Consider the following 13,033-nt stretch of genomic DNA (forward strand, 5'->3'; position numbering starts at 1 on the left):
GAGTTTTTGATGAAATGCCATTTGTTTCCGAGTTATAAACATTTAAAGAAAACTGAAATTTTGCTTAAGCCCATTTTGCCCCCTGTAAGTGTTTCCCTCAAATCTCGTGAAATAATTCCCATAATTTTCACAGGAAGCGTTCTGGCTGGAGCAATACTCCTGGGCTCTCTTCAAAGCGATGTCCCACATGCTGTGCATCGGTTACGGAAGGTTTCCACCCCAATCACTGACCGACATGTGGCTGACAATGCTCAGTATGATAAGTGGTGCAACGTGTTACGCTCTCTTCCTCGGTCACGCGACAAATCTCATCCAATCCCTCGACTCATCCCGAAGACAGTATCGCGAAAAGGTGAAGCAAGTTGAAGAGTACATGGCATACAGAAAACTGCCTCGTGAGATGCGTCAAAGGATCACGGAGTACTTTGAGCACAGATACCAGGGTAAATTCTTCGACGAGGAGCTCATCCTGGGTGAACTATCCGAAAAGTTGCGGGAGGTAAGAATAGGTCTATCCATTAAACCCTGCACAATGATGAATATCGTATTTCTCACTGTGAAAAAGTTTTTGACATTGTTGATTAACGTGAGTTTGAATTCCCTGCAGGATGTGATAAACTATAACTGTAGGTCGCTGGTGGCATCTGTGCCATTTTTCGCCAACGCCGACTCAAACTTTGTCTCGGACGTCGTCACAAAGTTGCGATACGAAGTCTTCCAGCCAGGTATTCATAACAAATTCAATTCACGTTTTAAAGGGAGTCAAGAGGTCGTCCAATATTTCTGGACTGATTCTGTTAACATTTGTGAGAACGAAACAAAAAACAAAAGTCAATGTTTCACATCTTCTCATTATTTAATTAATGAATAGTTCACAATTTAAATGTCTTGTGATATTTTCTTCTAGAATCCCTCGTTTGCAAATTAAATTCAAAATTTTAAAAAATGTCTCTTTTGACTTCACTTCTCTTCACATTCCCTTATTGTTCCATATCTATATAAATGAGACATTTAGTTCTTTCCCCATAGCTGGTCATATTTTTCTAACGTTCTCCAAGCGGATTACAATTTTTTAAATTATATGTGCTGCATCTGTTTTCAGAATTTTTAAACAATGCTTGACGGTCTATTCTTTTCAACAAATGGAATTGCTTATTGAAAAATCAACAAGAATTCACTCTTTGCCATCGGATTTTTTATGTAAATAAAAAACCATACTTTTCTGATCACAAAGTACTTCTACATTTTCCGTAATATGCATTTCTTTATTTATAGATTATCAAAAAAAATACTGTTCAAGATTTCAAAACATCATAAAATTGTTTATCTAAAGGGCCTCCAATGTATTAAAAAACGAGAAAAAAATAAAAATGTGATTATTTTTCTGAGTGAAATAACGTGAAACGTCCCATCTCCTCCAATATCTCATAAAGAGTAATTCAAGAAGAAAACATCAAAAGAAAATTCTCCTCAAAATTCAATTCTCCCCGAAAAAAATTGTCATCTTCCTCCAGGATGTCTCATTTCCAAGATAAATACAAAACTAAACAACCCCGTTTGATCCCTCTGTCTCTCCCCAGGTGACATCATCATAAAAGAGGGCACAATAGGTTCAAAAATGTATTTCATCCAAGAGGGTATCGTCGACATAGTAATGGCAAATGGTGAAGTAGCCACATCGCTATCCGATGGCTCTTACTTCGGTGAAATTTGCCTCCTAACGAATGCAAGACGAGTGGCATCAGTCAGAGCCGAGACTTACTGCAATCTTTTTAGCCTCTCGGTGGACCATTTTAACGCAGTACTTGACCAATATCCACTAATGCGGAGAACAATGGAGAGCGTTGCCGCCGAGAGGTATAAACTTTGGTTAGGTTTGTTCTATCGAGTTGGTGTGCTAATAGATGTCGATTCACCGAACCCTCCTTCCCGTCATAACAAAATTTATTCTGTCAATTGTTTCTTTAATCACTGTTTTTTTATTCATTGCTCTATTTTTATGGACATTTGATTTTGTCTTCGGACATTTCGAGGGGTTCAATCATTGTGCGTCGACTCTGCTTCGCTTGCGACTCGATCTATCTTTTAAGATAGTTAGATGATTAGAGGAAATCGTTTAGTGTTCAAATGGTTTTGTTTAAATCATGTAAAAGAAGTACATTATGGAGTGGTATTGCCTACAACTTGACTACACTGTTAGAAAACTGATTGAAATTTCATGGAGAGTTGACTAGTAAGTTTCACAGGAGTGACAGTGAACTCCACTTTTAGAAGAAAAAGAATAATGAAATTTCAGATTTCACTGAAAATTACGTGAAATTCCAATGTTTTGCGCAACAGAACAACGAAAATTCTCCAATTTACTTGGCGTTTCAATCAAACATAAATATTCACTACCAACTTACGCTGAATTCTCAATTAATTGAAAACGAAATTTGCTATTTCCACTGATTTTTCCATCGAATTGTGAACTTTGAATGACAACATTCCTTGAAATTTCTGTAAAACTATAACACGATAAAAATTCTCAAGAAGTGTGCCATAATTTTCGACAGTATATGTCAATGAATACCCCAAAATTCTCATTTAACTTTAATCTCAAATAAAAATCAGAGCAACCAATTTCACCACTGAACGATCAACTCCACTAGATGTTTCATGATATTAAAAGATTGATGAGCCGCTGAAATCGCTCTGCTATCTTTTCATTAATCCGCCGGGTTGACAACACCCTCTTCCACGATTTATAAGATTAATCATGAACGAATACAGGGTGATTAAGTACCAAGAGGGAGATGACAGACTGAAGATGAGTATCACAAAATATGTCAATCTTTATTGCATAAAAGAATGTATTTTTTTAACATTCAATACGATGCGTAAGCATTTGCCTGCTCTTCACGCTCAGCGCTACGCTCACAGTTGCCCGCAGTAGAGCGATCTGTCAATTTTTTTACATTTACAACTCTCAGTGTGATTGAATCAGTGTCTATTAATCAATGTAGTTGAAGAGATATTGAATAATCTTATTAATGATAATGTGACTGTCTCTCTTGGCCCGGTCGATTAACCGCTTAGAATGCGTACGACATATCGTTGATGATTCAACGATCGTTGAACACATTCCCTTCTGATCATGCATAACTACTGTGACAAAGGGTCTTTCGTTTTTATCGATCCACCGGTCCGTCATTATCGAAAACTCTCGCAGGATAGAAATGCCGACCAACAGTAATCCTTCAAAATTGTTATCTTTTTCGTGTGGGATAACGCGGACGATGATGTTGAATATCCTCCGAGGGTTTTCACGGTCAAATGATGATAATCGTTGGTTGTGTCGATTGCGACATTCCCTACGCTTAATGCTCATTTCCTCGCAGGCTGAACAAAATTGGAAAGAATCCGAATCTCGTGGGGAACAGGGAGGAGGACCTTGGCAGTGAATCAAAGACGATAAATGCTGTTGTTAATGCATTAGCGGAGCAAGCTGCACATGCCAGTGCCAGTGAGGAATCGGTAAATTGAGTCAATTAATGGTTTATTTGCTGTTTTCAGGATTGAGAATATGATGTTATGTAAGAAGAGTAGAAAATTTTATGCTAAATTGAGAAAAAACACGGGTTTTATGGAAGTAGTTTATGAAATATAGATGATTAATGTTCATTTGGTGGAATTCCTCTTTGTGATATGTATTCATCTTCATTTTAAGACTCCAGGGGAAGCCGATAACATGGGTACAACCCTTCTAATACCACAAGTTTGAAATTATTACTATATTTAGCATTTGAAATCACCTCATTGAGGGACAAATGAGGGATTTGCATACATCTGAAGCATCTTAATCGATTATAATAATTTGAATGCTTCGAAATCAGCAAATAAAACTCATCAAAAAGTACAAATTAGATTGAATGGAGTCAATTCATTTTTTCTGCAGTTCTAAAGATTGGGAATATGATGTTTCATTTGAAAAAGGAGGAAATCTCATGCTAAATTGAGAAAAAATATATGTTCTATGGCAGTAGTTTATGAAGTAGAGATGATTAATGTTCATTTGGCGGAATTTCTCTTTGTAATAATTATTCATCTTCATTTTAAGACTTGAGGACAACTTCATACCATACAAACCTTCTGATAGCAAAAGTTCGAAATGATTACGATATTCCATCATCTGCAATCGCCTAATCAATGAATAAATAAGAAAACCAATACATTCGAAGCATTTAAATCAATTATAATGGGAATTGTCTGAAATGAGGGAACAAGACTCATCAAAGAGCTTCAGAGAGCCAAAAACAACAGCAACAGCACAAATTACCATCAGAAGATCTATCTTTTCACAAACGCGAGGCTAATTAACTCGTCTTCATCTAATTCAACACGAAATTTCTGTCTTATTCGAGCGCCATAGAATCCATTCGAGGAATGTATTCCAATTATTCTCGTATCCAATTCTTTTTTCTCAGAGCTGAGTCTTTGGTAGATGATTTGACAGAAGATTCAATACTTCTATTTCAAGAAAAAAAAAATGAACAAAAATTATTGCAATCTACATCCGTTTAAGGATTTTCCTGTTGTCCAATCATAGGGTCAAATTATTGTGAACTATTCACTTGGAAAAAAATTTAATTTCATGTGCAGTTCAATTGAATTTACTGAAAATTCAATGAAATTCCAAATTTTTGAGGAACAGAAAGACAATAAATTCCCAATTCACTTGAATTATTCACGTGGAACTATAGGACAAAAAATAATGTTCCAAGAAGTGTACGTAACACGTAAAATAGAAATTTCAGTGATAAAATTTCCACCAGAACTAATGTAGCAATACCAGTAAAATCGTTCTAGTACGTTGAAATGTAGTCGCACTTGCAGGTGCACAGTATGGAGCTCCGTGCCCTACCAACGTGTCTCCTACCCCGGCCAAAGTCAGAGAATAACTTTGCCAGTCAGGAATTGACGAGGGAGGGACGTCGAATCTTCCACAAGAGCGATACCTTCCACAAGGACTCGTATCAATGACGACACTCGTCCTATTAGCACGCGCAGCGTTACTGAGGGAATATCAAATGCACAACCGTGATGAATTAATAACAGCGTTGCCCAGCTGTATCCACCCACACGTAAGCATCAAAAACTCGTCGCTAATGCTCTCTGAAGATACTAGAGGAATTTCCACGTGTGCTACCACGGACTGATGACACTGAATTCCCAACAACAAAAACCATGAGAATGTTTAATAGGACGTATGGACAATGCGCGCGCAAAAAATTAATTTCGTAATAAAATGAAACAATAAACATTGGGATAACATGAGGGGGACCCGAGGGCTATGTTAACTTGTTGAGAGTCCTCTGGGTCGTGGCAAGAAACGACTAACATTTAAAATACAGTGCGGGAATTAATAAAACGATATCTTTTTACGAGATTAACAAACAACTAATTCATGAAAACAAAAAAAAATAAACGCGATGTACTATAAAGAGATTCAAATTCTATATAAATAATGAAAGAAATAAATTATTGCGATGAATTACTACCATTGCCGCATTATTAGGAAGTTGAGAGATTATATTAAATGCAGGAGGAATACAAAAAATAGATTAATAGTGAAATGCTATTGAGGACGTTATGCAATATTGCAGATTTTAATTATTGTAATGAAATGATAAGTTTATGAATGCAGGGTTGATAAGTACATTTCAATTGCACCAATTTGATTAAATTGTTATATTTTCGGGGGCGAGATGGTTCAAAGCGAGTTGCGACGATTATTATTTGAGGGGGAGGAGTTATCGACAAATGTGTAAAATATATTTCTCTCTTATTTGACATTGTTAATACGCTGCAGATATCAGTTGACATTGATCATGATTTTCGATTATTAGAGAGTGCCTAGAGAATTGACGATGCAATGAATTATAATTTTGTAGCAGAAAAAAAAAATCTAGCTAAAAGTCAATGAAATAAATTGAAGGGATTACCGATCAATCTCCAATTTAAAGAAACGCATGAGTACCTATGCATATATGTAAATATGAATTAAATACAAGAGTCGCTGTAGGAGTGACACGTGAACACGCAAATAAATCTAGGTATTCACGAGAATTAAATAAAAAATGATGAGTAAGTAAGTGAATAAGTAACGCGTAATGCACGTAAGCATTTAACACCACGAGACACAAGTGAAAGATAATTATTAACAGAATGAGAGGATAATTAGTTGAAATATTTTTCATTTTGGAGAACAATGTAGCATTTATCCCCCCTTGCGTTGCGCTCTACGAATTACCTCGTGACGTTTGCTTATTCCGTTGAGAAGCAATATTTTAATGATGAATTATTGAATGATGAAATACAATTGTAAAACCATATACAGACGTTTAATATTAATGAGAAAAAAAACAGCTGTTGCCATTGCTATTTTCAATTATGAGTGAGAGAATGAAATTTATTCGATATTTAAATGATTGAATAGTTTATTGTTGAATGATTATCGGGGGGGAGATTTCATTGATGATGTGAGAGTGTTATGTTGAATTAGAAACAATTGAATCGTTGACATTTTATTCATTCTGTTTCAATGTTTACGTGATAATATGAAATAGTGAGAGGATAATTTTTGTAAGGACACGTGTTGAATCGAGAAACGAGACAGCCTGACAAAACGAAAATGATGAATAGGATATGAAATTGTTGAAATAAATAATCAAAATTGATATTGAAGTGACTCGTGAGCCAAGAGTGACTACAGTGCAATGACTTAATTCTAGCAATGACAAACAGCGATTTATTTATTTTTTCTTCTCTCTCGAGTGAATAAAACCCCTTGAGCATATCAGAAATATTTCTACTCGACGATACAAAGCCGTTCAATCAATTGATTAAATGTAATGTTTAATGAGCAGTTGTAAGCCGAATTGGGGAGGTATTAAATCGGAACGCTGCAGTTGAATATAGCTCGCGAGATCGCCATAAGCCTGTTACAAGCCATGTGCAGTCCCCCCGATCTCCCGTACGGGCCATTATTTCCGTTTCCGGGTTCATAGACAATGCGTAGAAGTTTTAATTATTATTGGAATGAAGAGGACGGGGGCGATGTTGGGGGTTGACGGAGGGGGAGAGTTTCTGGTTGAAGAGCCTCTTGACTGGACTGTTAGAAAAAATGGAAATTTCATGGTAATTTCCGGAAATGTGACATTGGATTCGATTCACGGAGAAAAAAAAATAATGAAGACGAGAATTTTTCCACATACTTGAATTCTAAATTAAGATATGAATATTCGGTATCAAATTACCCAAAATTTTCATTTAATTAAAAATTCAAGAATTTATTCAACTAAAATTGACGATTTCCATTAATTTTTCCGTAAAATTTTGAATTTCAAACGACGAAATTCCGTGCAATTTCCGTGGAACTATGATGCGCTCAAAATTTCCAAGAAGTGCACCAGAAATTTCGGCCGAAAATTCTTAACAGTGAAGAGCTTTAAAGATTACGTGCATGACACAGTCTGCAAATAATTTTCAAATTAATGTGTTTATAATCTTCGCCTACGGCTTGGATTAACCCCTCCCCCTTCTCAAGCTTAGTGATTTATTGCTATTCACGTGGGAAAGTTTCTGGAACTGAGAAAGTCTCAATAAAACCATTCCGTTAAAAGTTAAATTCTCTTCAGAAACATCATCCAATATGATTCGTAAATTCCACCGCAATTTCTAAGCATTAATTATCATGCGTTGAATTAATTTTTCCAATATCCACTTCTTCCATTCCAAACTCATCAGAACAAAAATAAAATCAGCAATCCTCTTACATCTCTCTTTATGAATATTAAATAACTGGACACAACGATCAAGTGGTGACACTCGCCACACTGAAATCTCCTAAAAATGTAATTTCCAAAAATAAATTTAATCACAGGAACAGTTCCACGTGAACCGTCAATAAATTTTGCGAGTCTCTCCAACCAGAATAAACCCCAGCGGCAGCGAACTCTCATCACCTCCATTTCTCCCTTTTCATATTCCTTCGTGTCTTAATTTCCCATGCGCTGCAGACACGAAGGAAGTAAAAAAACCATAAATAATCAAGCTTGGCTCGATCTCCCACGCTGACATGTTTTCTAAAATTGTAATCTCGCACGTGCCACCATACTGTCACCGTCACGTTCGCGAGCTGGAGTGAACGGCAGCGGCAAGTGTTCCAAATTGACCCCAACCAGTAGCTTCCAATTCAAGAAATATTAAAAAATCTGAGTTTACCCGTAGCGACAGTTAATGGTATTCTCAACATTACGTATTATCATTTATTTGGGTATTCATGAGCGGGTGGATTGCCACCGTGTAAGAACTATTTTTATATTCTCACCTGAAATTTAATGAGATAACGCGCAGTAGTGAGCCTTGTATAAAACAGGATGAAGGTAAGATGATTCAGTGAATTTATGAAAAATGAAGTAACATAAAATGTATATCACCCCAGCGTCAATTTTCTACGAATAATACGTGCAGAGTCGGACAACGGGTGCACGTGCTTCTCGGTCGCCAATTATAAACAGCATCGTAACCTTCGTTTTAGTGTAACAAAAATTATCGTGAAGGTACCCTAAACTCCCCTATTTTTCTCTGAAGAAATCAGTAAGGAAGTGGTGAAACGTGACAGAATGAACATTTTTTTTATGGCTTGTTGAATTTTAAATTATTTCGATAACGAATCGTTTCACGGGATTATCGACAGTTTAGTAGTAATTTTCAGGGGAGCAACATTGAATTCGATTTAGGAGAGGAGAAAATAATTCCATATGTCAGTGAAAATTCATGGGAATTCAAATTTTTTAAAAACATGAATATGTTTCATTGATTTATTCATCAAATTGCGAATTTTCAACTACCTAATTCATTGAAATTTAAGTGGAACCGTCACTTGATAGAATTTTTCACACATTTTTGTTGAACATTCAATTCTCTACAAAAATCAAAATCTCTTGACATCAAGTTCACGAAATAAATGCAAATTTAATGAACATGTCTAATTGGACATTTTTCGCATTTTGAAATTATTGAATGGTCCGCATGAAAAAGGCCGACTTAATCAATTCTAGTTTTCAAAATATTCTTGATTCTGTCTCCGCAACTCTCATTCAAACTAACGTGAAATTATTTTCACCTTCTCTAGCGAATTCATTTCTCATCAGAAGTCAAGAGAACTTTTCACCTAAAATTCTTCATTATCAAATGAATACAAAATTACCAAAAACGCAGAATTTTTATTACAACAATTTCCCACTTCGCTACTGAACAAGCTCTCCAAAAATTCCGATACCCAATTTTTTGGACGAACATAACAAGTACAAAGAAATCTTACCAAAACTCCGTAACCCCCGCTTGGCTCTTACTTTCCCAAAAAAAAAATCCCCAAATATAAATTACCAAGTCAAACCAAAAAAAAAAACTCTCATCGCACATCATTTGAGATAAACTCGCCATAACGAATGCCTTAGCGAAACGTATAATTGTAAATGGAATCTACAAATAAGCGAGCAAATGAACCTAGACACTTACACGAGAATACGTAGAGTGGTATTTAGAACGAGGAAACGATTACCGTGGAAAATTAAACAAAATTAATGAATAGAATATATTAAACCGAGTGAACAAACGGACGGGGAGTGCGACACTAATGTTACCAGAGATGACATTGAAGTATGAAGTGAGAGTAACCATAGAAACTTATTATTAACTAATTAAACTGTAAACAGAGGAAAATTATTAAATAACTAAGGTTGTAATTACTGTAATAGAGAGAATGGAGCGCGAGGAATGAAGGATTGTTGAGTGACGCTAATGAGTAATCGTAAGTACTGCAATTATACTTGACTTCGCCCGTCCACTTACCAGGCAGTGGGTATCAATCGATGCCTATTTTCGTTATTCGATTAATCAGGAATTAATGATTCAGTGATAAAGGGGAAAAAGAGGAGAGATTAGCTTCAGGATATATTAATTTGCCAATGGAATTTAATATTTTTTTGTTGAAATTAATTTTTCATGTTAAAATCCTTGTGAACATTTGTAGTTTAACATCAGGACGTCCATTTTATTTTAGTTTACCAAAGCTTTGCAATGGTTTTTATTATTCACACTTCGAGAGGTTTCATTTCATTCTTCATTTCGCGCTTTTAGAAGACATTTTGAAGACCTAAAAAAATTATCAAGTCAATGTTTTAAAAAAAGGTCCGTAAAATTGTGGAAAGGCTATTTTCAATTATTACAATTTTTTTTTCATGAATAATTGCGTAATTTAATAATTCATCAATTTTCTACCCTAAAATAATTACTTTTCAGCATTCGTAATTCATGATAAAAAGAAGTTTTTAAAAGTTTAAACAATTTCCAATATTCATTGGTAAGAAAGGCACTTTAAAAAAGTAATTCATAATTTTTTGAGAGAAGATCTCTGAACATTCCTGAAAGGATTTTGTTATTCCGAGATATTTCGCCACAAAGTGACTGTTAATGAAGCAAAATTCACCTTCACATTCTACTTTTCGTTAAATATTTCTAAACTCAAGAGAAATACTGAAATTTCCATCAGGATCGCCTCCGTAAATCTCACTTGACTCTTCAAAAAATTCTACCTCCAAAAAATCCCCAGAAATTAATACCCCTTAAAAATCTCCCCCTGTGACAGCCCTTTATTACTGAATCTCTCTGAAAAACAGCAAATAGAAAAATCCTCCGTCACTCCTCCCCATCGCTTCCAGAGATCCCCGGCCCCAAACCGACGGAATATGCAATCGACGTGGCCAGAGTGAGAGAAAAAATCAATAAAACCCATCAGTCAATTTATGAAAAACGCATTCATAGCTGTGGAGTTTGATCCCCTCAGAAAGAACCGCGAGAAAAAAAATCATCCACGGTTTGAATAGAGTATCGTAACCAAGGAGATCGATGCCAGGAGATTGTTATCGGTGCGAGGAATATCGCCAGCAACCCGAGATAATGCGCCCGGTGACGAATGACGATCGTCGCATATCAGATATTAAAATTTAGCTATTAAAATCCAGAACCCTGGTGGAAAACCAAAGGCGATATTTCACTATCTCCAATTCAAAATCGTTATAAAAATCTGTAGAGGCTTGATCGAAACCAGTGCCACAGACCATCAACAGCACGCGTAAAAAAATCATAGAGAGATGTTCTGTAGGACATTCTTACAGGATGATACAATTGCAATTTGCCTATAGAAATTCCTATAAGAAATGGGATTTTAATAAATGAAAAGGATTAAGACTTATCAACACGCACGATAACATTTCATAGGAATCCCAGCAAATTCAATAAAAAATTCTATTGGATTTCTATTGATCATTCTATTATTTTTTTACCGATTCCATTGAATAGTTCCACAGCTTTACTAAGGGTCTTTTGAATAGAAAATGTCCACTAGAAATCTTTTTATAGAAAAAATCTGTTGATGTTCTTTCTTCTCTATAGAATTCTTTCTATGAGAATTTTCTAGATTTGCACTCCATTTTTCTCCTTTTTTCATCGGAAGAATCAATTGAAAAAATGTGGGAAATTTGAGACAAGTAATTTCTATAGAAAATATGTAAACTAAAATAAGTTATATAAAAAAATCAAATTCTATTGTTTTTTTAGATTATTATAGATAAGCTTCTGAAATGTTGAATAAGAATGGGCCAAAAGCTAATAAGAGGTTCAATAGAAATTCAATAAAATTTAATAATAATTTTGCTGAGGTTTGCTATAAAATTTTTTCGTGCATGAAGTTGTGAAAATTCACCAAGTCCCAATGCTTACAGAATTGATATAGAATCTCCCTCTAAGAATGTCCCCGAGAATAACTTCGATTTTTTCATCCGTGAACGGGCTGAATAAAAAAACATTTGAGAAACGTAAACCAGAAAAAAGTATAAATAACCGAGTATCAAAGGGGGAAAAATTAAATTAAATAAGCAACGTAGAGAAGGGATTCTAGCCTTACGATGAAGAATCGATCATTTTCTAACCGCTGTAATTTATATCTAAATAGCCAAAAAAACTTTGAGAAAAAAATAACAAAAAAAAAAGTGAAAAAGTGTATCTGTGTGCTTTTGTGTACGCGGAGTGCTGCAGTAGTAAAAAACCATTTTAAAAATCCTCTCAGCTGCTGCATTTAGATCAACAATGCCCGTATGCACTGGTGCACAGATAAGCGTGTACATAAAAAAATAGGATGGACAAATAATAAATTGAAAAAAAAACACAAAAACCACAAAGTATGTTAATCCCTGCGGCCTCTCGCCACCTCCACCACTATCTGCGGGGACGTGTGCCTGGGATTTTAGGGCAATCGGCAGTAATGTAGGGAATTTTCGGTGATTTAAAAATCCCAGGCACTCAACCTATTGATGATGTCTTTGAGGGGGCATGTGATAGATTAAGCTGATTGCGCAAAATGGCTCTTTTCGAGGTCAAAATACGAAAGATGAAGTGATTAATAATTTTGAGGGATTATTCACAATGTAGGACGATGTTCCTGTGATGAGGAGCGAGTGACGAATGAAAAAAAAGTGTATTCACCCCCTCATGAAGGAGAAGTGGAGATTTTCTTTTCTTCGTTTGGTATTACGAGGTGTCTGGGGAGAAAAGATGTCACTGGGGAAATAATTTCAAGGGAATGTAGCTCAGAATTTTACAGAGTGGAGAAGACTTTCTTTTGGATTGTACATTACACGTGTTGAGTTACAGTGTTAGGAAAAAAATTAAATTTCACAAAAATTGGAATTTTAGGTTTCACTGAAAAGAGAATGGAATTCCACATTTTTGAGCAGCCGGAAGACGAAAAATTCTCAATTTATTTGGACTTCCAATCAAAACATGGATATTCAGTACTGAATTACAGTAAAATTTCAATTAATTGAAAATTCAAGATTATATTTCGCTCAATTTTACTGATTTTTATTCATTACTGTGGAATATTTCAACCCAAATTTGCAGTTTTCATCGATGTTTTCATCACATTTTG

At 35.3% G+C, this 13,033-nt stretch overlaps 1 protein-coding gene across 4 annotated transcripts in view; it reads left to right on the forward strand.

Annotated features, from left to right (window-relative positions):
• Positions 1–6,783, forward strand: part of LOC107036310 (potassium/sodium hyperpolarization-activated cyclic nucleotide-gated channel 2) — a 51,886-nt gene extending 45,103 nt beyond the window's left edge. For 2 of the 4 annotated variants that reach the window (XM_015254191.1, XM_015254193.1), the window contains 5 exons: positions 134–499; positions 608–725; positions 1,581–1,869; positions 3,381–3,516; positions 4,876–6,783. In XM_015254191.1, coding sequence (XP_015109677.1) covers positions 134–499; positions 608–725; positions 1,581–1,869; positions 3,381–3,516; positions 4,876–5,022 — 1,056 coding nt within the window. In that variant the 3' untranslated portion in view covers positions 5,023–6,783. The remainder of the gene's footprint in view (positions 1–133; positions 500–607; positions 726–1,580; positions 1,870–3,380; positions 3,517–4,875) is intronic. The other 2 variants (XM_015254192.1, XM_015254194.1) reach the window with 1 other exon arrangement.
• The last annotated feature ends 6,250 nt before the right edge of the window (positions 6,784–13,033 follow it).

The sequence above is a fragment of the Diachasma alloeum genome, unplaced genomic scaffold, assembly GCF_001412515.2.
Source record: "Diachasma alloeum isolate Michigan unplaced genomic scaffold, Dall2.0 Dall_scaffold_00208, whole genome shotgun sequence".
NCBI lineage: Eukaryota > Metazoa > Arthropoda > Insecta > Hymenoptera > Braconidae > Diachasma > Diachasma alloeum.